The sequence below is a fragment of the Onychostoma macrolepis genome, chromosome 04 (assembly GCF_012432095.1).
Source record: "Onychostoma macrolepis isolate SWU-2019 chromosome 04, ASM1243209v1, whole genome shotgun sequence".
Lineage (NCBI taxonomy): Eukaryota > Metazoa > Chordata > Actinopteri > Cypriniformes > Cyprinidae > Onychostoma > Onychostoma macrolepis.
This window is the reverse complement of record NC_081158.1, coordinates 10,620,232-10,646,239: the sequence shown is the minus strand read 5'-3', so window position 1 is coordinate 10,646,239 and position 26,008 is coordinate 10,620,232. Positions and strand designations below refer to the sequence as shown.

The following is a 26,008-nucleotide window of genomic DNA, read 5'->3' as shown; positions in this document are numbered from 1 at the left end:
CCCGAAGCTTCATCAGCGTCGCCCTGGAAACAAGTGAGGAACACCTGTCCGTCCTCATCACTGGCTGATCGGTCACAGCTGCGGCTCATCACAGGCCGGCTATATAAGCCACGCAAGCCCTGCCACAGGGAGAGACTTCTCCAGGAGACTGAGCACTAACTTGCCCTCTCTCTTTGCCTACAGACAGCAGCGTATGACCGACCGGCCCCTCATGAGAGCACCCCACGGATTTGCTACACCGGGAAAGAGGAAGAAGGCACTCACCGCACCGGAGCACCCACGTAGACTGTTTCCCTTGTTGCACTACCCTTCCCTCACAATAAATCCACCCTTCGGGGCCACTACATTGCAATCCTTGTCGTGTGATTCCTCACCCCGTGACAATATATATGTGTGTGTGTATATATATATATTATCCTAATACTTCTTTGTAAACTATTAGGCTATTTGAAGTAACAATAGCATGGTTAATTTCTGGTTACCATGGCTACAAGAACCATGATTTTTGGTTTTATTCGTTTTAAACCATGGCTAATTTTCGTACGGGAACATGGAAACTAAGAGAGAATATTAGACGCGTTGTTGGTGGTTAAATTATTACCGCCATTAAAACGCATTATTAACGTCAACAGCCAAAAAACGTTTCACAGGATTATAAAATGTAGCCTACCTGAAACATCTTTTTTCTTTTTCTCTTCTCGGCGCCGGATTGCCGGATATGCTAATTTTAACATTAATATAGAAATTTATTTTTTTTTTTCCTTCAACTGGGATGGTGCCCCCCTGGGAGATGGTGTCCTACGCAAACTGCGTACTCTGCGTATAGGGAGCGGCGGTACTGGTTACCAGATTTGCGTAAAAAATCTGCCAAATGTCCATTCAAAGCTATGCAGAAAATGGAAGGCTTAGAAATACTGTAAGGCTTGGCACCACTGGAAGGTCCTGGCAGATCGCAGGCCGGATTTTTGCAGGAAAAAAACGGGTTCAGTGAATCTGAAAGGTGTAATAATTTTGTAAGGTTTTATCCTTCATTTATAAATTCTAGCTTTAGGGAACCAAATCGTAGAGATTTGGTTTTGATCTGATTAATTGATATTAATCAAAATTTGTATAATTTATACCTTATTAACGACTCGACCAGCGAGTATTAATACAGTATATTTTAGTAATTCTGCTCATTGTTGATAATAATACAAAATTGATTGGGAAATTTTGCTTGAGCACAGGTAACACGATCTATGGCAAATAATTTAAGATTTGAAAATCAAGGCACCAGACTATTCATTAAAAATGAATCGAGAGTTTATTTACTATTCTAGGGTACAATACAAAACGAAACACATACACACATTATGACAAGATCAAAGCAGTTTTAAGAAAGTTAAGCTATTTTCTTTCCTGAGAATAAAGACGACCTTGAGACGTCACAAACAGAAGACTCAGTTCTCGTTATCTTTTAACGATTCATTCAATTCAATTCAGCTTCAGCGAATAAGAGATTTGTTTGTTTTACTTGCTGTGAGTTGAAGTTGAGTTGAAGGCTGTACTTCTTGAGGGGTTGCTGGAGGGAAGCCCCGGACTTTCCTGCTGACGTGTTGTTGTCGCGTGATGTCACTCGGGATTCCTCCTTTTGGATTTGATGGCTTTCTGGTAGCGCGCGAATAGCGAGTTTGAAGTTCTTATGCGGCAGCTCTGCAAGTTTTCTTTGGTCAGACGTGGACAGGGTGTTGAAGTCTTTTAGATGATCAGCCAGATGTTTCGCAGCACGATCAGGGGGCAACGCCCAGACTTTCAGCCAAGTTTCTTGCAGTTTCACCAGTTGTTCAACCCCAGCTGTTCTTTTCTTTCTTTTGTGTACTTTTCAAAGTTGGGGTGTCTGTTTTTATCGGACAGAATTAAGTCCATCCTATTCACTGTCTGACCCAATCACATTGTCTCTGTAGGGCGGAGCCCCGCCCAACACGACTTCTTTTTCGTGCATACATTATCTGCTCATAAATATGTCACCTGGAGGAAATATCCTAGCAGATTTCTATAAAGTGTTATAATCATACCTTATGATGCTAAGTGTCAACATTCATCCTTTTCACCATGTTGGAATCAACATAACGTGTAATTTAATACCAAACATGAGATAGTTGTCACATCGAATATCTATAATTTTACCTACTAAACGGGTTAAGTCATAGATTAAAATATCCTAAGTTCTGATAACTACAGTAAGATAAATGAAACATAAAATACCACATTCATATATATATTGTCTCTTGAGTATATTGCTTTAATAGCAGCAGTCTTTTCTGGATTGTTCTTTTGAAGATCCTTTGTCCATAAAAGTTTGGGTGTTCTTTTCTTTTTGGAGAAGAAGAGAAAAGAGGCGCATTCCTTTGGAAGGTGGGAGACCAAAGCTGAGGTCGTGAGGTCATGAGGAGTATCACATTGTGTGGCTCTGGTGATCTTCTTTGCTGAGACGAAGTTGTAAGTCAGTCAATTTTTTGTTTATTGGAAGGTAGTTTATGGTAAGCGGGGTCGCAGTATCGCGAACGCTCTGGTTCTGGAGCTTCTCCAAAGGAGTAATTATTGGTTGTTAAACTCCAAACAGATGTAGCGCGGACATTTTATCCTCACCTTATCATGTTTTACGAGTCTCTCGAGGTGGTAAGGAGAGTATGGCCGGACGCTAGTCATAGAATTGAAGCGTTGTGTTGGTCATTTGCTCATTTTACGAGCTGATGCTAGAAGATTAGTTCCAGTGGAATGTTCTTAAGTTACTCATGTGTGTGCGTTCTTTTCGACCAGGTTCTACACAGGAAAAACTGCTACATGTGACGACTTTCAGCTTGGGGACCTTTATATAAAAAATTATATAAAAATATAATATTTAAAAATAATACTCAAATACAGATACTCAAAAAGTGTACTTAAAGTACTCAAGTAAATTCACTTTGTTACTGTAATAAGTATCTGCCCAGATTCTACACTGGAGATGAGTGGAGTGTATTTATCAATGTTTCCACGTTCAAATCCCCAAACCATGACCAAAATAACAGAATGCAAAGCTTCTCCACTCCTGAACACAATAGTGCTCTTTACAGAGAGCAGAAAATCCTTAAATCAGTACCCGACCCAAATCACTTCTTACCCAAACCCGACATGCATAAATAAAAAAATGTAAAAAAAAGATAAACCCGACCCGAGACAGACTCGATGAAATTAGACCCGAGTCCGACCCGACCGCATTTATTTTCGAACCCTGACTGGACCCGAACGTAAACGTCATTCGTCCGGGAAAATCCCGGTGTCCTGCTGACTGATTTGGCTGCTGCTCCATTACTTTCATTCAGTTTATTTACTTATTTATTAGCCTATTACTTTATATTTTTGCCTGCCTGATGGATGCATGTTATTTCTGAGTTTGGCTTTCAATTGTAACCAGTGGATTTGAAATATAAACGTGATAGTTTTATAAAAATTAAATCGATAGGTTTATAAATCATGGATTTGTTAGTTTTGTCTGCAATGTTATTTACCTCATCTCCGGTGAAGGGCTTCTGCACACAACAAAGAAAAGCCTTGCATTGACACACAGCGTAATGAACTAAGTGGATTTCCTGATGGATCTCGTATCTATAAGATGGATTTCTTAGGTTAAAAACGTATGTTCTTTTTTTACCTGCATTTCTCAAAAAATAACTTAACAGGAACGCACGGGAAGGTTTAAAAGAATTCGGGTTTAATCGGGTCCATTTGGGAAAAGCACATTTATTTTAATTACCCGAGACCCGAGGCTGCTAATACCAAACCCGACCCGTGTCCGAGGCACTCGTAGAAGTTTTGTACCCGAACCCGCTAGGGTCTCGGGTTTTCAGATCCAAGTGGACCCGTGAAGACCTCTAGTTGAAAGCCCAGGTTTTTCTCAGTGATCAGGAATGCTCTAACGATGCTGTTTCATGTCAGAACAGCTACACTAGTAGCATTCACTTCAATGACATTTTGATTATCAGCTGTACGAATTTAAACTATTTCTTGTCTTCAGAACTGAGCTGTGGTGATTCCAGTGAACAGCAGCATTGATCTGCTGAACCCGTCCTGATGACTAGTTTTAGAAATTTGCACAGTGGTCTGTGGTCAACGGTTTTATTATAGAAAAGAGCTGAAAAGAACTGATGTTTGACTTCTAGAAAACAAAAAAGACATGGCATTTGTTTTTCTGCCATTACGTTAAGATTTGTTCATTTCACAGACACTTTTATTGAAACTTGTCAGGAACATTACAAGGAATACGTGCATTTAAGAGTTTGACAATTATTTGGAAGTTCTAAATTAATATAAAAACCAGTCAATTTAAAACTCTTTGAAACTTTTAGAAATGTTGAATGTTTTGAAACTGTTGAAATGGTAGATCCATCCTGAGAGTCTCCTGATGTGAGGAAAAGTCATTGGCATTCTTTTGCTGTCTGATTGTCAATAACGCCAATTGAACAATATATGAAACTCGTAAAAAAAAACAAAAAAACAATATTATTTATATCATTAAGCAAAACTATATACAATAATAAAACTTTCTGACATTGTTCTTTGGGGAGAAACTCCATCTTTGTGTTGATCTGAATCTCACAGTTGAATCTGCTTGATTTGAAGATGAACTTTATTCACTGTGAAATTATATTTTATTGCTTGATGCATTATTGTGTCACATTTGATGAGGACACAGCATCAGAACTGAAAGTGCTGGATCTGAAGATGATCTACTTACTGTGAATGTGTTTTGTAAGACTGTGTCGAGAAGATGAAATATTGAAACGCTTCCCACATTCAGTGCAGTGATACGGTTTCTCTCGAGTGTGAATCCTCCTGACTGACTGAATCTAGTCACAGTGTGAACACTTATACGGCAGTGTTAATTGTGACAACAAATTTTGATTTAGGTTTAGTCATAGTCTTTGGACTAAAATGCCATTTAGTTTTAATCACATTTTAGTCATCTGAATTGTTTTTAGTCTTAGTCTAGTTTTAGTCGACTAAATCTACAGTAAATTTAGTCAACTGAAATCTAACAGTGTAATGCATTTATTAAGCATTTCTCTTAAAATTTCCAAATTCATGAATTCAACATTTGGGAATATAAACGATTTGAACATGCAATATAGACACAGATTTAACTGCTTTGACACATGTCTTTATCTCAAAATAAAATAAAATAACTTCTCATAAAGAAACAAGTACATGGTCCTCTTTTGAAATACCAATGGCTATATATAGCAACTTGCATACAACATCCTTCATTCTTTCAAGCAGGCATATTTATTTATATACATTAAAATTAGAATAATCCTTATTAGGGCTACTAAAGTGAGTCATTCAAGAGAAGTGAGTGATTTTCTCTCTTTCTTTTGTTGATTCATTAACAATAAGGTCACAGAAAACAGCAACTAAATTAGTCTGCTGTCCGTTTAAAACTGAATGCAAGGAACTGGAATATACTGGAACACACATCCGATATTATCCCAATAGTTTACATTCACTTAAGATGTAACCGGGTGTGTTTACGTGAATACTCATCAAAACTGACAATTTGAGATCATTTTGTGTGTATTTCTCCGTTAAGATGTGAGCGAGAACTGAATTCAGTAATCGTGCGCTATTTGAGAGACGCTTTTGTGTGGGATTCGGCTGTGTGCGCTCAGAAAACCGGACCGAATTAAGCGCTCTTTCGCATCGTTACACTTTTCAAATTTATCCATAGGTGTGCTCTTTCTTAACTCCCAGGCACTGACATTTGTTTTACATTTTATGCAGCAAGTGTATGCAAACTTGTGATCAGAGCATTACAATTCAAATGTGTGCATCTCACCTCCTTTCCACGCAGGAGATTCATTCTGATTGGATGATCTCTGTCCAATTGTCCCTCCCTAACATTTTCGTCTTATTTTTATTCGTTGATGAAAATGGCAATAGATGATTGTCTTTGTTTTTGTCATTCAAAAAGAGTTTTTATTTGTTATCGTCTCGTTCCTGTCATCATGACAGGATCATGAAAATCATGACGAAAATTATCCGTCAACGAAATTAACACTGTTGTACTGTTTCTCTCTAGTGTGAATCCTCTCGTGTTTTTTCAGATGTCCTGACCGACTGAATGTCTTGTCACAGTGTGAACACTTGTATGGTTTCTCTCCAGTGTGAATCCTCTCGTGCTGTTTTAAAAACGTTGCTGAAGTAAAAGTCTTTTCACACTCAAAGCACATGTACTCTCTCACACCAGTGTGTAATTTCTGATGTACTTTCAAATATTGTAGACATGAAAAACTTTTTCCACACAAATGACATGAATGTGGTTTCTCCTTTGAATGAACTGTCAGGTGTTGCTTCAGGGCTGAAGCCCTCAAAAATGTTTTGCCACACTGATCACATGCATGTGGTTTCTCTCCATTGTGGATGTTCATGTGTATTTTAAGTTTTGATGATTGTTTGAAACTCTTTCCACACTGAGCACAAGTAAATGGTTTCTCTCCAGAATGAACTCTCATATGCTCCATAAGGTTTCCTTTTTGTGTGAAACACTTACCGCACTGATCACATGTGTACGGCTTCTCTCCAGAGTGAATCCTCTCATGTGTTTTCAGGTCTCCTGACCGACTGAATCTCTTGTCACAGTGTGAACACTTGTATGGTTTCTCTCCAGAGTGAATCCTCTCATGTGTTTTCAGGTCTCCTGACCGACTGAATCTCTTGTCACAGTGTGAACACTTGTATGGTTTCTCTCCAGTGTGAATCCTCTCATGCTGTTTTAAACAGGTTGCTGAAGTAAAAGTCTTTTCACACTCAAAGCACATGTACTCTCTCACACCAGTGTGTATTTTCTGATGTTTTTTCAGATGTTGTAGACATGAAAAACTCTTTCCACACAAATGACATGAATGTGGTTTCTCCTTTGAATGAACTGTCAGGTGTTGCTTCAGGACTGAAGCACTCAAAAATGTTTTGTCACATTGATCACATGCATACAGTTTCTCTCCAGTGTGGAGGTTCATGTGTATTTTAAGGCTTGATGATTGTGTGAAACTCTTTCCACATTGAACACATGTGAATGGTTTCTCTCCAGTATGAATTTTCATATGCTCCATAAGGCTTCTTTTTAGTGTGAAACTCTTCCCGCACTGATCACACGCATACAGTTTCTCTCCAGTGTGGAGGTTCATGTGTATTTTAAGGCTTGATGATTGTGTGAAACTCTTTCCACATTGAACACATGTGAATGGTTTCTCTCCAGTATGAATTTTCATATGCTCCATAAGGTGTCCTTTTTGTGTGAAACTCCTCCCACACTGATCACATGTGTGCGGCCTCTCTCCAGTGTGAACACTGATGTGACAATCGAGATTATGTTTGTTTGAAAATCTCTTTCCACACTTATCACATGTGAATGGTTTCTCTCCAGTATGAATTTTCATATGCTCCATAAGGTGTCCTTTTTGTGTGAAACTCTTCCCGCACTGATCACATGCATACAGTTTCTCTCCAGTATGAATTTTCATATGCTCCATAAGGCTTCTTTTTTGTGTAAAACTCTTCCCGCACTGATCACATGCATACAGTTTCTCTCCAGTATGAATTTTCATATGCACCATAAGGTTTCCTTTTTGTGTGAAACTCCTCCCACACTGATCACATGTGTGCGGCCTCTCTCCAGTGTGAACACTGATGTGACGATTGAGATTTTGTTTGTTTGAAAATCTCTTTCCACACTTATCACATGTGAATGGTTTCTCTCCAGTATGAACTCTCATGTGAACACCAAGATCACATTTGCTTGTCCAACTCTTTCCACACTGAGTGCAGGTGAATGATTTTTTGGCTCTTTTCCTTAAATCTTTCTGTTTGGTTTGAGAGCAACTCAAATGTTTTTCTCCAGTTTTAACATGAATTTTCTCCTCACCTTCACTAAAATTCTCCATTCTCCTCATTTTCTTCAATCAACTCTGAAATAAAAGTAAACGGAGAAATATGAAAGAAAAAAAACTATAAAAGTCAATCATGATGTGACCATGGACATTAGACAATTGCTATATTAAATGTTGATCATTTTGATGTGTTTTTAAAAATGATATGTCCCTGAAACTATTAAAAATATATTGGCACAAATCCCGTGTTTCTATAGGGAGAACTATTAAACTTGTTTGATCAACTACACAATTATCTAACATAGATTTTTTTTTTTTTTTTTTAAAGTACCCAGTTCATAGAAAGTAAATAATATTTGATACTTCAGCAGCTCTAATATGTTCCCTATTACAACAAATCTAAAACTAAACCACTTGAAACTTTATTATCTTCAGCAATCTTCATCTTCAATGAAGAATCAAGATTAAACACCAACCTTTGTTCTTCAGTATCTTCAATGTGTTTCATTCTGCAGGATTTTTGGGAGGAGCTTCAGAATTTCTGTCTGGAAGTGTAGAATATTTTTTATTCATCAAAATATGAATTAATCAAATATAATCAATGTGAATATAGCCATTTATGCATTAGGATATTCTACTATTATAATCATGTATTTGCCTGTGTGTATAGAGGCCTGTTTGAGAATGAAATGTGCTGACATTATCAAAATACATTGAAGCTGCACATCCTGTTTGGACATTAGACAAAATATATGATGGAGTCTCCTCATTTCACTTAAAATTGAGGCCTTGTGTCTACTTCCTAAAAACAGACTGGAGGCACAGTCAAAAAAAAATAAAAAAAAATAAAGACCACTATGGGCCAATAACAATAACGCTCTTTTGGCATTAAAATTGTGCTGTCGGGTTTTACAGGTTTTAAGACGCGCAGTGATGAATTAGCGCTGAAAAGGCGTGGACAGTAATTTTTGCGCTTGACCTTATTGAATATGCATTTGTAGGAGTTTTCCTTTGAGATGCAAAATTTATGGGAGGAGAGTATTCAAATGAATCACCCAATGTGATTTACTAACGTTCACGCTGGTCAAATTATTACTATTTTGCGCTTGAAATGGCTGCAATTATTGTTGCTAGGAGAAGGCACCACAGAGAACAGAGACCGCGTGGTAAAAGGGAGAGGATTTTTCCACAAGTAGTAATTTATTTGGAAAAAACACATTATCTGAACATATCGTTTGCCAAGCCATGTTATTTTTAATTTCCTTCAGGAAATAAAAAATGACTTGGAACCCTCGACTAGGAGTCACGCAATACTAGGGCTATCAAAGCTTCTAACAAACCTTAATTTTCAACGTACTGTGGCTTCTTTTTTTTTCTTCTTTATTTGCGACTATGCTAATTTGTGCTGCGCTTGGTATATTGCGTTGGTTGATATGTAAATGAGATGTTGCGTCTGTGTTCTTTAATTTACGCATTGTTAGTAAATCACCTGCAGAAATTTCCCCTTCCATCAGCGCTGTTTTAGAATTGCGCTCTCGCGCTAATTTTTCGTTTAGTAAAACTGGCCCCATGTATGAAATGTATTGAACGAGCCTTGAGGAAAAACTATATAAAGAGTGTGTAGACACAGACACTAAAGATTCTCTGCAGAGTCTCTCGGCTTCATTATCTCTGATAATAAAATCTATCTTCTGGCATCAAAACCTCAAGACTTCGAGAGTGATTTCTCACAGAAGCGGCAGAAGCCACCACAGAAGAAGCAGATTTACTAAAATCAACAATAAATCAGTTTCAAAGTTTTTTTTAGTTTAAAAAATAAAAAAAATTTTTTTAACTAATTTACACATTTAGGCATTTATGTAATTGAAGCAGAAGAGCCCAGAACCTTACAAATAAAAATTGTTGTCATATTACTATATCAAAAGTAAGAGCATCGGCACAAAGATCACATCAATTTAAAATCTCATTCAGAAACACTGCACTCACATGTGTGGTAATTCACACATTCTATGCATTTCTGTTTTGTCGGTCTTTCTATTCATATTTTTTCATTCTGTCCCCTGGATTAACATACGAAAAGATCTGTGTAGAAATTTTGAAAAATAATATCATTTAAATTCTTCCAAATATAAAGCGAGGCTTGGATGTAAACGTCCAATGCAGTGATTGGGTAACAGCTCGCATTTTAAAATTTGTGACGGGTCTCCTGTTCTTCCTGCTACGGCCAGCCAGTGGGTGTGGTTGGGAGACTCATCAAGTGAACTGTGTACACCTGTTCTTCCCTCTATAAAGCTTAGGCTTTGTTGGCATGGTGGCTGTCCTGCTCCTGCTTGGTCCTTGTTAATTTTGGACTTTGTTATTCCCTTAAACTTGGTTTTGTCTGATGCTTTGACTAATGATGTGTCTGACAGAAATTGTGTTTGATTGTGCTGTTTTTTTTTTGTTTTATTTAACTTCCTATTTATGTTAATAAACATTTTCGTTGCAACCAAACCAAACTGACTACGTCCAATCTTTTGTCACGGCTTTGAGCTGGTCGTGACAAATTTTCGATGTTCTGCCATTGCAATTGTTTTGAAAAATATCTCATTACATAGGCAGGTGTTTCGGCTAACAATGTGAAACATTTATATGTATTGCACATGCTTTATAAGTCCTGGATGTGGCAAATAAATTAAGTACTGAGTTACCACAGGCTATGTTTGACTATGATCAATAATAAAACAAAACAAATTGACACCCATCTTTATGAACCTCTACAGGAAAATAACTACAACACAATAATGTCCATATCAATCTAAATATAGTTAGACTTTCTAATAACTACATTCACTGTAATAAGGTAATTCGATCATGTTACAAGTTTGTACAGAAACTGAAATGATTCATTTAACATTTTAAAATAAAGAGCACCACAAAACAATGTTTAATGTGTCCAGTGTCAAGGTATATTCATATTTATCTAAATTAACATTTATACTAACATCTCACATGGCTCAAATTAGGCTTGATGTAAATATTTAGCAGCTCCAGTATATTTTAATGAAATTAACTAACAAATTTGATTCAAAGATATCTAAAGAGCATAAATGCTATAAGTTTGATTGCAACATATAATCATTGCTGTTAATAGTGTTCATTGTCTGTTTGGTTACGTCATTAACTGAATTTTACTCTACATTTCTGCCATATGTACATCAATTTGACAAATCACCTCTGATAAGCTACTACTAAATATATTGTAGAAACATAATTTTCTGTAAAGCTGCTTTGCAACAATTTGCATAATCAAAAGCGCTATACAAATAAACTTGAATTGAATTGAAAATGAAATTGCAGCAGCAACACTTCAGATGGATTCCTGTCAATTCTTATCACAGATCTCAAACTTCGACTTTTGACCCGACATTCAATAACATTTATTTACTCCAAACATCGACATGATCACACAAACAAACACACAAAAGTACTCAAAACCGCTCAGGTCTGAACAAATAAATTTTACTCAAAATCACATGGTTGACCTTTCAAGATGGTGGCTTGTTTGTAGACGTGTGCGCTGGTTTGTCCTTAAAGGTGCTGTATGTTGGATTGACACCTAGTGGTTGAACTAGGTATTTCAGTCCAAATTCAAAATATTGGAGAGGGTTTTTTCACCCGGGCCCTCCTCCTCAGACTCGATGCACACGCAGGTTGCCAGACTGATGACACCAACAGGAACAAGCGCACATGACGATGAATGACATGAAATACGCTGTGTTTTCCGCCAACTGGCAACCCAGGGTGCCAAAATACAATTGGCAGTGGGTGGGTTTCACAAACCAAAACATATACAGACATTCCAGCCCGTAATGCACATTTTCAAAGGAGAATTACTGACTGTAGCATCAATGACACGATAGCTCACTTGCTCTGCTATTTCCTCGAACAATTTTGGTCTAGAATCAAAGTACTACATGTCTGCCATCTAGTGGTAGGGAATACAAATGAGATATTACACTATATTAGGAACTACAGTCTATTTAATGAAGTATGACGTCTTGTCGCAATTTTGCGACTTTGGCGCTTAGAGGGTTAAACAATGTAGTTGTATTTTGAAATATTTTTAGTAATCTAGAGCCGTAACTAACAATTATTTTAAATTAGGTAAACAAGTAATTTACTGATTATTTTGACAATTGAGCATTGACAATTGGGCTTTAGTATGACTACATTTATATATATTAAACTAACAATGATACAATAATTATTGGTTTGAATAAAGTAATCACATGGTTTTATTGAACAACACTGTTAAAATACATAAAGTAATATGCCTATACTACATAATATGAACATAACCAACTTAAGTACATTAAGTATTATAAGTTTATAACAAATACCTCCAGAGGTGCCAGCAGCCTGGTGATGTTTCACTTTACAGCGTGATTCAATGACGTTTAAATCCATATAATTTTAATATTTGGTCACATGCACACTCAGAGCGAAGTTTTGAACTTTTATTTTGAAATTGCAATGTACAACAACAGAAATATGTTGATGTATTCTCCTGTGCTGTCATGGGTTTCTAAATTGGTTTCTAAAAGATTTACTTTCTAAATCTAGTGAGATAACGCACTGTTTTCCCAGATGAAGAAACGTACTCTGTTACTGTCGTAACCTCAGTTCCCTGAGATACGGAATGAGTACTGTCTTTGTCTTAAAGACGCTATGGGAAAATGCCTTTTTTCTCCTGAACTGAAGCCTTATTCAATCACGTAGTGAAACTGAACAGTGTCTTAAAAATGCGGAGCTGCATGAGCCCATGGCGACGAAGCCCGCCAGAATGGGTGGAGCCATCTGGCTATATAAGCAGCCGTTTCGCCATAGGCTCCTCAGGTTACGACGACTGAATTGAGCAGTTACCTACCTTTGGGCACATAACCCTGCCTTGGTTTCAGGACGACCTAGGAGTCGTTGGGCCCAAATTCCAGGCAGGCAGGGCTAATGGAGCACGCCTGCAGGTCTCCAACTCACTTGAACGACGCTAGTGCTGGGAACAGAGCAGTCTTTAGCGACAGTGACCGAAGGGTAGTAGACTGTAGTGGCTCAAAAGGAGGGCCCTTCAAAGCCCTCAACACAGTGGGCAAGTCCCATGTAGGGACTGTGAGGAGCCGAGGCGGATTCAGCCTCTTGGCACCCTTCAAAAATCGGACAACCGAGTTGTTCCTGCCCACCGATTGGCCTGCTATAGGGGTATGGGAGGCCGCTATAGCTGCTACGTACACTTTGAGTGTGGACGCGGAGCGTCCCCTATCCAGCAGCTTTTGCAGGAAGGACAGAACCACTGATAAGTCAGAGGCAGACGGGTTTTCACCACGGGCTAGGCACCAAGTAGAGAAAACAGACCACTTAAGGGCGTAGAGGCGTCTTGTAGACGGGGATCTGGCCTCAGAAATGGTGTTTAACGCTCGCTCTGGGAGGCTCGCAGGCTCCCGTTGAACGGCCAAAGGTGCTGGGCCCACAGCTCGGGCCGAGGGTGCCATATTGTCTTGTTCGCTTGAGAGAGGAGATCCCGTCTCAGGGGAATGGGCCATGGGGCTGCTATGAGCAGCTGAGTTAGCTCTGACAACCAGGGTTGGTTCTTCCAAAGGGGGGACACCAAAATAAAAAATAAATAATAGCTCCACCTCTGACTGGGCCAGAACTAGCCGGTTGTCGAGCTAGTTGAGAATGCGGATTCCCTTCTGTCTCCGAAAAAGTGCGGGGGCCAGAGACAGACCAAAGGGAAGGACCGTGTACTGAAAAGCCACTCCCTCAAAGACAAATCTCAAGAATCGTCTGTGATGGGGGACTATCTGGATGTGAAAGTATATCCCAGACAGCAAGCCAACATTGAATAAACATTGTTTTTCCATCTGAATCATCATTATGGTTGATGTTGAAATTTCAATGCAAAATAAATGTTGAATCACCATTACCATATCGATGAAAACCTGATGTTATTAATGTTGATGGCAACACTATTGGAACAACATTGATCTATAGTTATCTTTATGATTGATTAAGCATTGATATTTGGTTTACCGGGCGATCGCTGAATGTGTTGAAAAGTCATTGATTTATAGTTGACCGGGAAACGACGCTGTTGTTGAAGAGTCATCGGCATATAGTTGACCGGGAAATATGATTGAAAATGCATCGATATATAGTTGACTGGGAAATATGATTGAAAATCCATCGATTTTTGGTTGACCGGGAGATCAACACCAACGTACTGCACCGGACACAGCTCATTTCTGGACCTTGGCACAAGCGTACAGGTAAGCTTGCTTAATGTTCGATATGAATGAATTGTACCAAATCAAATACTGTTAGGTTGATCTTTAACATGATGGTTAATGTAGTAACCGACGCAGTGCTGCAGTCACTGAAATAGATTTTTGTTTTACCAATGTGTCAAAATCTGCCAAAAGTAGGCTACTTGATCTCTTCTAGGTTATAAAGTTAGCAAAACCTCATTGGTCCAGTCTATTTTTGTGACAGCTAGCTCAAAATACATGTCTGTACCCATTGCTAGTGTCGTGAAATCTATTAACACAGCACCGCTGTTTCTTCTGACCGCCGGAGAACACCGGCGGAACCAACGCTAGCATAGTGCTCTACCCACAGCAACGGCGGGCCAGAATTACACAAAAGACATGGTTTACCTTTACTTTATTCAATGCAGAACTGTCTCGAGTTGTAACGATAACTGGAAATGCCGATTAGACCATCTCGTAATAGCCTACAAATCCAAAATATGAATAATCCTCGAGCAGGGCTGCGATGTGCTATACAGTTTTGTAACTCCATTGTGTTTGTTTTCAGAAATGATAACAGTCATTTTATACTAGTGCTTATGCGATATCACGATTTTTGATGATCTTCTGCCACCTTTTCTGAGCGCGGGGAAGCGCTGTTATACAGCGCCTGACAACCAGGCCTGGCGTCTTAGCCCCACATACTTCATTTAGAAACAATTAAAATGCCTCGTTAATTTATTAGCCTGTTTTTGCGGTGAGATTTATGTATATTCCTCCATGCACCCAGTATTTAAGCAGAAATTAATGTGCAATTTAGTCAACCAGAAAAATCTTTTGTCTATGGTAACTCTAATCAATACATTTACTATTTAATTAGTTATAAGTATCCAGTTATTTACATTTAATTTGTTGAGTTAACAATTAGTTCTGATTTAATAAAATAATAAACATGATTTTTTTTTTTAGAGTCACTTGGCCTCATAAATTGTCCTCATGAAAGATGTCACTGCAAGCTAATCCTTTGCCTCCCTTTAATTCGAATACATCCATGAACATATTGGGCAGTTTTTAAAAGTGCTTTGAATGTAGTCCGTCTTATACAGCCTCGACAAAAATGCGTTTCTACCCAGAAATATAAAATGATTTACCTAACTATGAGATGGCAAGATGAGAGAGGGGGTAAAATCTTTGCGTGGCAGGTGGAGCTGCCACTCGACCAGTCACGGATGTTCCATTCAGACATTATAGCACATGTGACAGAAAATTACGTGATATAGGTATCTTGTACTTAAATATAGTGAACGGAGTCCATTATTCATGAATAAAAATTGTTCAGTCTTTAGAAAAACCTTTGCAAGCCCAGTTTAAAAGAACATGTTATCATCTGCTTTGTGGGGAAATACTCAGGGCAGTGGATGATTCTGGATTAAATTGCTGTTTACTGACACTGTGATTTACTTTTTGTCCTTTTTTCAGATCATTAATCCACATCGTTTTCAAGTAAGCAAGTCTTTAGTATAATAAGCCTCATCTGAAGTGGCTGCGCCACGCCCAGACCGAGCGGGAGGAGCTGGAAGACAGACGCAGCAGGAGTTAGCACTTTAAAAGAAAAAAAATGAAATAATACAATAAAAATGATTGTTTAATTTTTAAAGAATGCGTGGGGTGTCATTTGTGCTAGTCTAGGTTATAGCCTAAAGGTATAGTTTCTATTTTCTATATTTTGCTAGCCCATCCTGGCTGTCGATAAAGCAGGATTATAGCCTAATAATAATGTTTTTAATATTATATTAAAATTACAGACCTTCAGATTAAACCTGTGGTATACTAAAACACCATTGAAGTTTTGTTGATATGCTGGGATTTCAACATTGTTTCAATATCCATTGTAATCGAAATACCATTGAAATTCTGTTGATCTCTAGGTATGATTTAAACGTTGTTTCAATGATAATAGAGGGTGCAACATGATGAAGAATCAACATCAGAGTTCGACGTTGATTCAATGATTTTATTGTTGACAGCGGGATGTTGATTTAACATCGTTTCAATTACTATTTGCTATCTGGGATGTGTCTTTCAGGTCCAGAGAAAAGAACCAGTCCCCTGTGCGAATCCGTTACATTAAACATTTTAGGTAATATAATCAGATTACTTTTAGATTACTTTTGATTTAACTCGTTTATCACATTGATTTAAATAGCATTACCAAAAAAAAATAAAAAATGCAACGAGTAAGAAAACTTGTTCCATTCATTGTAATTTACAACATGAAGTACATTCAAAATATTACATCAAGGTTTCCCAAACTAGGGTTCGTAAAGGAACTGCAGGGGGGTTGTGAGTTTAATGAAAAGCTGACAATTAATTAAATCATAAAAAAAATTAAATGAAAATAGATCATTTTAAAACAAACTCCCTTTCGAGGGAAGTCTCTTCACTCGGCGGCGATATTTGCAACGCCTCCGGGCAGCTCATACAAGACCTATCTTAATGAATGGAGGAATCCTGAAATCTCAAAAACTGCTCGCTGAACTCACAATTAAATTACATATGTCAAATCAGCAACAAAAATCTGAAATTAATTGCCCCATGAATGTTGTTTCTTATGCTCAAATAGCGTTTAAAAAGCTTATTTTTCAGGCTAGACCAGCCAATGTGCATTTGGAGTCATAACGTGGTTAAGACTGCGCATGTGCATTGGCTGGTCTAGTCAGGTTTCTATGGGAAATTTCGCTCTTTCTTTTAGAAGGTGGGACTATTCCTTCATATTGCGTGTTGCAGTTTCTCCCATTCATAAGTATAGGAGTGAGCCGTCTTTGTATTTACAGTCTTTGTTTTAAATAAACACTTACTAAAAAAGATGAAATATTTTTATTTACCTGCATGCCATGTGATCATTAACCCTCTTGAGGTCTCTCTTGGAAAAGAGATCTTATTCTCTTTGAGATTGCCTAATTAACCCTCTGGGGTCGACAAACGCATATATGCGTTTTGAGGCAGATTTTCCTGATAAGGCCGAAATGAGCTTGAATTACTCTGCCATTTTTGATCGTACAGATAAGAGCAATACACCATTCGAATCTGTAAGGGGTCTTATTTGTATACACTCATAATAACAACTAAACTTTGTGCTTTTGAAGAATAAAGAAAACGAACAGGGTGCGCTCTCTGTCCACGAACTGCTTTTTGAAACGTCACTAAAATTAACTGTAACTCGGCAAATACTTCACAGAGACATGAGAAATATATCTATAGAAACCTTGACATGTCTACTGTTAAATTAAGTAAGTCTTACCGAAAACAAATATTCTGTGATAAAGTAATCCGTATGAAACCAACGGCAGGTCCAGTTTTTCCGTCTGGTCTCATTATCTGTAATTAGGTCACGCCCACGCGCTGCTCGCGCTATTTTTATTACAAACCTCCACGCGAGCCACGCGGCATGTAAACGCCCACACCACCGTAAACAAAGCAGCAATGCGTTCATCTTGGATACTTTTCAGTTTTGGAAGAACACGCTGTGAGGAATAAGCCTTGTATTTACCTCAGAAACGCGCTGACAGGAAAAAGCCTTGTATTTACCGCCAGAAGACGCGCTGAGAGGAAAAAGCTTTGTTTACCTCACGAACCGAACGCGAGCGCAGCTGGAGCCGGCGGAGGAGGAGTTACTTTATACAGAGTAAGTAATGTTTCTTATTGGCATTCGATAATGTGTTGTTGTGACAAAGTTGAAGGCAATTAAAAGTTGAACTTTTCCCAAACTATAACTCCAGAATAAAATGTGTAAAATCGAGTGCAACATTTTGAAATATGATAGGCAACCTTTCATTGCATTTGAATGTTGCACGACGTGAGGATAGTTATATGTTCTATGCTTTATTTATTTTGAATAGTAAAAATATGTAGGCCTATATATTATAATAAATATATTGTACTGTTTTTGCTGTACTTTGGGTCAAATGGATGCAGGCTTGGTGAGCTGAAGACACTTCTTAAAAAAAAAAAAAAAAAAACATTAATCTTAATGCTTAAATAATTTGACTGGTAGTGTATGTATTGTCACCATGTTTGCTTTATCTTTGTCCGTTCATTGTGTTGCTCACGTCTGTTTTGTTTTCTCATGCAGTTTCTGCTGTCTCCTGTTTTCCTGGGTTCCAGTTTCTTGCCACTGTTTTGGATATTTTGGATATTGCACCCACCATGTCTCGACTCTTCTGTTGTTTATTTGTTTGTTTGTTCCTAATAAACTGTTTAACTGCACTCGCAAGTGAATCTCAAGTTATTTTATGTGATAGTTATATGTATAAACATTTCTTTTTTTCCTCACATTCTTTCTTGTAACTCTTCTCTCTCAGTCACACACCTGACTGAATAGCTCATTATGGAGCTCATTATGTGGGCCTTTGTCTTCTCAGGTGTGAGCCACGCCCTCTCGCATAGAGCCTTTCCACTCAAAAAGTGACTTAGAAAATTTAAATCAATATATTGTTTTCTCTGAATGAGTGAGTTAGATTATTTTCAGATCATTTTGAAGCAAATATTCTAGGCTACAAGATCCAGTTCTCAAAAGTCTTGTGAACAAATGTTCTGTATGTGTTTTATGGCCTTATTTCAGTTACTTTAAAATTTGTGTTTTTTTCTAACCACACATAAACGTTGTTTTCTCAAACACACAATCACGTATGTACATGCTGCTCACATATTATTGTAGCCCAGTTTGTGCTGAATACAGTGTTTTTAGACTTTAGCCATTAAAATGTTTATAAGCAACTGAAAAAAGCACAAATGTGAGGGCATGTCAAAACTTCTCCGGGGCCCCAAAACACCCTCAGACCCCAGAGAGTTAATAAACATCAAAGAAACCGTAAACATGCAAATGTGATGCTTAATTATTGAAATATTTAATTTAAAATCTCAGGGGTACTTAAAGCAAATATATTTGATGAATGAGGTTTAGATGACAAAGTTTTGGAATGCCTGCATTACAAAGATTATTTGTTTTTAATTAACTTTAGTCAAATGTATTTGCAATCAACTGTAGCCAGCTGTACTTATGTTTACAAAAGTGTGAACCAAATGGCCCATATAATTAGCCTCTTAGGTCAACATCAGGACAATGGATCATGGGCTCTCCATGGGGTCCTGTCAGGTCATTATAAGGTTACACTATCATTGGCTCTCCATTACTGTATTGTTTGTAGCACATTTGTTACCAGGTATAAAGGTCTGGTCTCACAGACAGTACCTTGGGTTAAGATTGTTTGAAGGATGACATGCTAACATCACTGCTGAAGAACTGCTACACTGCTACCTTCAATAAATTCTTCTCCCCACAAGAACTTTGGTCAAGCTTACTTATTTTATGTATTAGAGCAATCTAGTACATTGGCGAGCCACCCAAACTGCTGCTCAGCCAAATACAGCAAAATCTAACACATGTAACTAAGAAATAATGTGAATATGTGCATTTTAATTAGTTATAATTAAAAATACATGGTTAAAAAACCTACATAGTAATAATTCAAATAAAAATGAATGTGTTCAGCAGTAGTTGATGCAATGTTGAAACCCTTCTTTAGCCTGAAATGATTTTTGTAAATCCAGTGGTCAAATGCTGTCGCCACCTGACTAATGACTGATCTTTGTGTGAATGTCCACAAAACTGGACTATATATACCTATATAATATGTATATAATCTGTAGATTATTTTAGAAAGGAAAATTTAAAATATGAGAAATTAGGGAGAATCAGTGAATTATGAATAATTTATTACTACTTTGTGAATATTATGTAATCATGTAATCCATAAAAAAGTAACTGTAGTCTGATTACAAGTATTTTAAAATTTAACTTACTCTAATTACAAGTACTACATTTTTGGAATCTGACTACGTAATCCAGATTACATGTAATCAGTTACTACCCAGCTCTGTGTGCGAATTTGCAAGAGGATCTGCTTCAGCTTAATCGTCCTGAACGACCTCTTCCTGAGGGTGCGATTCAGGTGTCTGAGATCGAGGATGGGCCGGAGGCTGCCATCCTTTTTGGGGACAAGGAAGTAACCGCTAGAAGCCTGACTCGCTCTGGGGTGGAGGGACAGTTTCTACGGCACCCTCTGCCAGCAAAGTCATCACCTCGGAGCTCTGAACAGATGATTGACAGCTTTCTGTGTAGACATCGGAAATTCAAATGCAAAAGGAATTGCGATTTCATTTGAGTTTTGGCAGGTTATATGCACGATAGTGCTGGGCGGTATGATCAAAAATTTATATCACAGTATTTTTCAAAATTATACCGGTTTCACGGTATATGACGGTATTTTTTTTTTTTTCATGTATGACTGGGTGTTAACCACATTTTTTACTGATTGAGGGAGGAAAAACTGCAGTAGATTGACTTAGAAGGCCATATTTTACTGTCAAGATGAGCGAATATTGTAGAAAAATTCCACACTAAATAGTGACTAAACACGACCCATTAATACATGTTAACCAGGAGTCAATCTCATTTATAATCGCGACATCGCCTGATAAAATCAACATGCATCTAACGTTGCACTAAAGAGCGGCTATGCGGTGGTTTTGGCACTTTTTTGTCTCATGCAGTGCACTGCCTGCGTCTAAGTAACAAACTAAAAAATAAACAAAAAAAAAGTGCATAATATTAACAGACAAACTATGCTCATATTTATAATCCCAAACAGTCAGTTAGCGGCAGGTGCTTGGAAACGCTGTTTTGTACTCATTTATTGGCGAATCTGCTGCGGTACGGCCAGCTGAATGCGCTGCTTCTCTGCCGCTCGCTGCACAGAACAGACGCAGAGAGAGGCGACACTGCGCCGGGAGAGTCAGACCTCGCTCGCGGGGCAGCACTGGCGACATCTTCCAACTGAACCATAGCTATGGTTTATCCAAAAATGTCGCTAGGTTTGTCAGTTTGTATATTCTATGGAAAAAAGCCGCTAAAAGGGTCTGAAAGTTGCTAAATATAATGCTAAAGTCCCGCTCGTGTGTGTGAGACGTGGGAGCTGATGGCAGCAGGCGGTGGATATTATGGATGAGTTCTTGTGTGTCATCATCACGTTCTACTAGTTCTACAGCTCCAGAACTCTCACGCTTAATAACGCATACAGCTGTGTCCTCGCCACAATGTTCCCCCTCTCAAACAGTGTCGCGTTCCGAACGTTATTTAAATAACGCCGCTATTGCGGTATTTTAAAAATTCATATCAGAAGAAAAATAAACACCGGTATTCGGTATGAACCGGTATACCGCCCAGCACTAATGCACGATGCAGAGAAAGTGAAAAACCAAATGTGGTAATTAATATTGCTATTTAAATATGACAGGCTCATAACACGTAAGACATGGGAAATACAATTGCAAATGGAATTTGCCTTTTAATTTAAAATGTGGCAGTCACTGTGCGTTCGCAAAAGCGAAAATGTAAACGGTAATGCAAGATTTGCAATTGCATTTGGATTGTGTCACAATTTATGCGCCCACATGTGGAAAACGAAATTGAAAATACAATTTGCAATTGCTTTTGAAAATAGTCCGGAAAATCCTTACATGCTGACGCTTTCCGTTTAAGAAATCTGAATGTAGTGCGCGTGCAACTGTAGCGCGCATACTTTGAACAATAACGGTCAAAGAGGAGAAGCAGCTGAGAAATCGAGTGATTAACGTGGTTAACTTGTTAAAATGTATTTAAAGATGCTAAAAAGGAAGAAATAGTAATACTTATCTGATCTGCATCCTAAACGAACAGTTTTGGGTGAACAATATCTGTTGGTGAGTTGTTGAGCTCGTTTTATTGTATGTGATTAGCACAGGAGTCCGCTGTTACATAGCAAAAGATATCGTTTAACAACTTATATTAATGAAATATTAATGTATGCTGTTTATAATAAAACGTCATTATAGAAAACACTGGAGTAGTGAGTACAATATGTCTGTTCTGCCACCATTTTGAGCTGTTTTGAATGACGTTGTGTTTTACGGTTTTGTATAGCGCTATTTTAATTATTTGTATTGATGGAGTAATAAGATGTTCTTATGGCCTGTTAAAAAGTTTGACATTGGACAACGATTCTCCCGTGATATGTGAGCGTACATGGAGAAGACATGCATGAAGAGAATTAAGGCAGCTGTTGTCAGCGAGAGGACCTGCAGCGTTGCCTGGTAACCAACTGACCAGATGCACAGAGCGCTCTTTAGAACTTCCGCATAGTTTTAGTTTAGTTAAATTTTTGCACAAGAATAAAATAGATTAAAAATAATAATAAAATACAATCCATATACTGTGTAGAGAGAGGCAGAAAACCCAAAGGGCTTATTTAGAGCCTCCACCTAAACAATGAAAAAACAAACTCATAAAACTACAAGAAAAACTTTGATTACACAACAAATATATAAATACAAATGATTACAAATTACAACATATGTTGAAAAAAATAAGTAATAAAACCCCAAAAAACAAACCATATGGTACATAAAATAAATAAAAAAAGACAAGATAGATTATTGCATTTTAAATAATCCTTTATACATCTTTTATAACAAGCCAGCTCGTAAACTTCCAGTTAAACTGATTTAATGTTGTGGTTTATATAGCTAGAGACTATTGAGACCCTTACAGAAACCTCTCCTGCCTCGTGCTTGTCAGACATCGAGAAAAAAATAATAATAATTGCAACATGGTAAATAATGATAGCATAACAACAATGATAGATGATGCCTTTAACATTAGAGATGCTATCTCCCAAATGACATCATGATGGTATTATTGATAATCAATAACTTACCTTCATAGTCATGAACACATTTTAAACACTTATAATATATGCCTTCTCAACTCTATGGCTGTGCAGTAAAATTCACTTTATAGATATACTTTTCATTCATGAAGATGACATGAAAGAAATGTGTCTCCTAGCGAAAAACAAAGACTTTTAAGATGAAAATGTTATTAAATTATCATTATAACTAGTAGATGGCAGCAGAGGATCACTCATTAGCTCAGCTGCCATTTCAACTCCAAATGTGTGTGCTTTTATTGTACTGAAGTATAAAGTATAGCAAGTGCAGGAATCACAAAGTCTCATGTCATTTTATAAATAAATACGCCCCGACACCAACAGCATAAAAGGAGAATTATTTAAACTAGTTAACTACAAATGAAATAAGTTCATTATTAAATGGTATAACAATTAAATAATGCATTAAATATTTTTAGATTTAATTTAGTAACTACATTTTTTAAGTTTTATCTTTAACTGGAAAAGCTGCTAAATATATTCAGTCAACACAGACTTGTTACTGTTGTAGTTTTGCTACTCTGAATGTAGTCTGAATCACTTAATGCAGAGCTATATTTTGACATTGGCTTGTCTTCCATTATCAATGTCAATCATAGCAATGAGTCGCTGAACAATTTAGCAATTTACCCGCGTAATATTTAACACCCGCGTTTGTCATTCCTGAAATGGTATACGTGGACGTTTGGTCCTCTTGGATAAACAAAAATTTCTTCAAATTGTGAATGGATTTTGTACAGAAACTAAGCAAAGAGCGCTCCTCTTACAGCACAGTAGAACTGACTGGAAATGACTGAGCTGGCTCATCTAAAACCAGGAAGTAATCGTGCATATGGTCAACTGACAGAGCATTAGTGATTGCTTTGAAATAAATTGGATACAGTATTTTTCATACTTTTTCCTGGTTTTCCCTTAACTGAATTGAATGTGTTTTTTTTCTCTCTCTTTTTACATTACACACAAACTGAACTTTATTACATTTATCGCATGAAATGAACAGTATTATACTCCTCAAAGGGAAATTAAACTGATTTACGATATCAAATTCAAGTGATTGTATTTGCTATTATTATTATTATTATTATTATTGTTGTTGTTGTTATAGTAAAGTGTTATTGTTTATATTCAACTTCTTCTGGTCTCCTAGTATAAGCTTTATATCCTCCTCCCCAATTCTTTTCGAGTCTAGAACTGGTCTAGTAGATATTTGCATTGGAGGATGCAAGTGCTACATACTGTATGTGTGTGTGTGTGTGTGTGTGTGTGTGTGTGTGTGTATGTATGTGTGCACGTTTTTGTGAAAAGTCAGGACATAGATGTGTACAATGACAAAGGTATGACAGGTATTACAAGGTGAAGGTGACATCTCAGGACATTACTCCATGTCCCCACTTTTCAAAACGCTTATAAATCACACAGAGTGGAGTGTATTGAAAATCTGAAATAGCAGAAAGTCTCCTGTAAGGGGTAGGTTTAGGTGTAGGGTTGGTGTAGGGCAATAGCACATACAGTAAGTACAGTATAAAAACCATTACGCCTATGGGATGTCCCCACTTTTCACAAAAACGAACATGTGTGTGTGTGTGTGTGTGTGTGTGAGTGTGTGTCATCAATCAATTATCAATGCCTTAGAAATTTTTTTTGCACTAATGCCGTGCTGCACAAATCACCTCATTTAAGGGTGCATTTAAGCAAACTGCAAGTACTGTTAGTAAAACAAATACAGTGGAAAAGTGCACCTTTAGAATCAGGGGCATAGCCACGGGTGTGCCACCTAAAAACAGATGCAGAATTATTATTATTTTAATCGTAATAAACATGGACGGCGCTAAGGAGGGGCTAGCAGATGCTTCAGCACCCCCAAGAAAGACCAAAGCGCTGCCATAGCACCCATAAGAAATAAAATAAAAACATTTGACTTATTACGCATTCATAACTCGTGCATTGCAATATAACGTGACATGATTAGCAGGCGCACTTTTCTAATTGTCAGCATTTTATTTAAAAAATGGATCGGTTCCTTGTGCCAAGTAGGCCTGTCCCCTACTACAGATTTCACCAGTCACACGTAAATTGATTAATATAATAACCTAGGCTACTAAAGGGAAAAGAAAACATTTTCTCAGTCAGTGTCGGCTGAAAAGATAAAAGTTGCCGGATGCTGCACTCGCCGTCTCCACATGAGCTTTAATAAAGAAATGCACTTTTCATTCCGACTACGTAATTAGAGATGTTATATATTTTTACAGGCTATATCAGCCCAGTCTGTTCTGTTCTGCAACGTCAGTAATACACAGTCTTGGTGTTTTTTTTGCACATTAATCTGACAGTAAATGATGCACACCCAGAGTCTCTTTTCTGGCTCCGCTCCTGTTTAGAATAATTTTTTATAGGATTTTTTGACAAGGGTTTCCAGCTTATATATAGTTTGAGTTGTGAGTCTCTGCTGTTTTCTGCACAACTACAGCAAACAGAAGCTGTTATTTTTAGTTTGTCGGATGTAAAACCAACATGAAGTGGATAACTTTTTTAACCTACAGTGTAGGAGTCACAAGTGTTTTGTCTTAGACAAATAGTAAAAATAAAAAGTAATGGTTCAATCGAAGGAGTTAAATAAACGTACCTGCTGTAAATTACCAAACTATTGTTAAACCTACCTTATGTTGCCAAAGCATGAGAGTTATGCATTCGTATTTAATTATGACAAATAGCTTAAATAACATACTCGCACCGGTGAAGCAGGCCAACTTTAGTCCCAAAATAAAACTTTTGTTTCATGGCGACAGAGCTGGCAACCCGAAGTGTTACTCGCCGGTGATCGACACAGAGAGAGAGAGAGAGAGAGAGAGAGAGAGAGAGAGAGTTGTATTGATTTAAACACATTAAATGATTAAAAGCACACACCTTTCTTCCGCCGAATCACAGACGCGGGAGCCAGCAGCCCCTCACTACAGAACAAAAGATCCAGGGGGCGGGGTTAGATCCACATCCAGGGGGC

At 37.6% G+C, this 26,008-nt stretch overlaps 1 protein-coding gene across 4 annotated transcripts; it reads right to left on the bottom strand.

The window, feature by feature from the left end:
* Positions 1-3,705: 3,705 nt before the first annotated feature.
* Positions 3,706-25,974, bottom strand: LOC131538717 (gastrula zinc finger protein XlCGF57.1-like). 4 transcript variants are annotated; one of them, XR_009270651.1, is made up of 4 exons: positions 25,915-25,974; positions 8,381-8,449; positions 4,757-7,982; positions 3,706-4,655 (listed from the first exon to the last, which is right to left on the bottom strand). XR_009270651.1 is itself a non-coding variant. In XM_058772779.1 (3 exons), exon 3 carries the CDS (start codon positions 7,965-7,967, stop codon positions 6,054-6,056), a length of 1,914 nt encoding a protein of 637 aa, XP_058628762.1. In that variant the 5' UTR covers positions 7,968-7,982; positions 8,381-8,449; positions 25,915-25,974; the 3' UTR covers positions 3,706-6,053. The 4 variants fall into 4 exon arrangements, 3 of the variants coding, with proteins under 3 accessions (XP_058628762.1, XP_058628764.1, XP_058628763.1); XM_058772779.1 differs by having other exon boundaries at positions 3,706-7,982; XM_058772781.1 differs by lacking the exon at positions 25,915-25,974 and adding an exon at positions 24,750-24,766 and having other exon boundaries at positions 3,706-7,982.
* Positions 25,975-26,008: the final 34 nt, after the last annotated feature.

Coding starts and splice junctions, on each gene's coding strand:
- LOC131538717 (XM_058772779.1), bottom strand. CDS start 7,967: ATGAGGAGAATGGAGAATTTTAGTGAAGGTGAGGAGAAAATTCATGTT.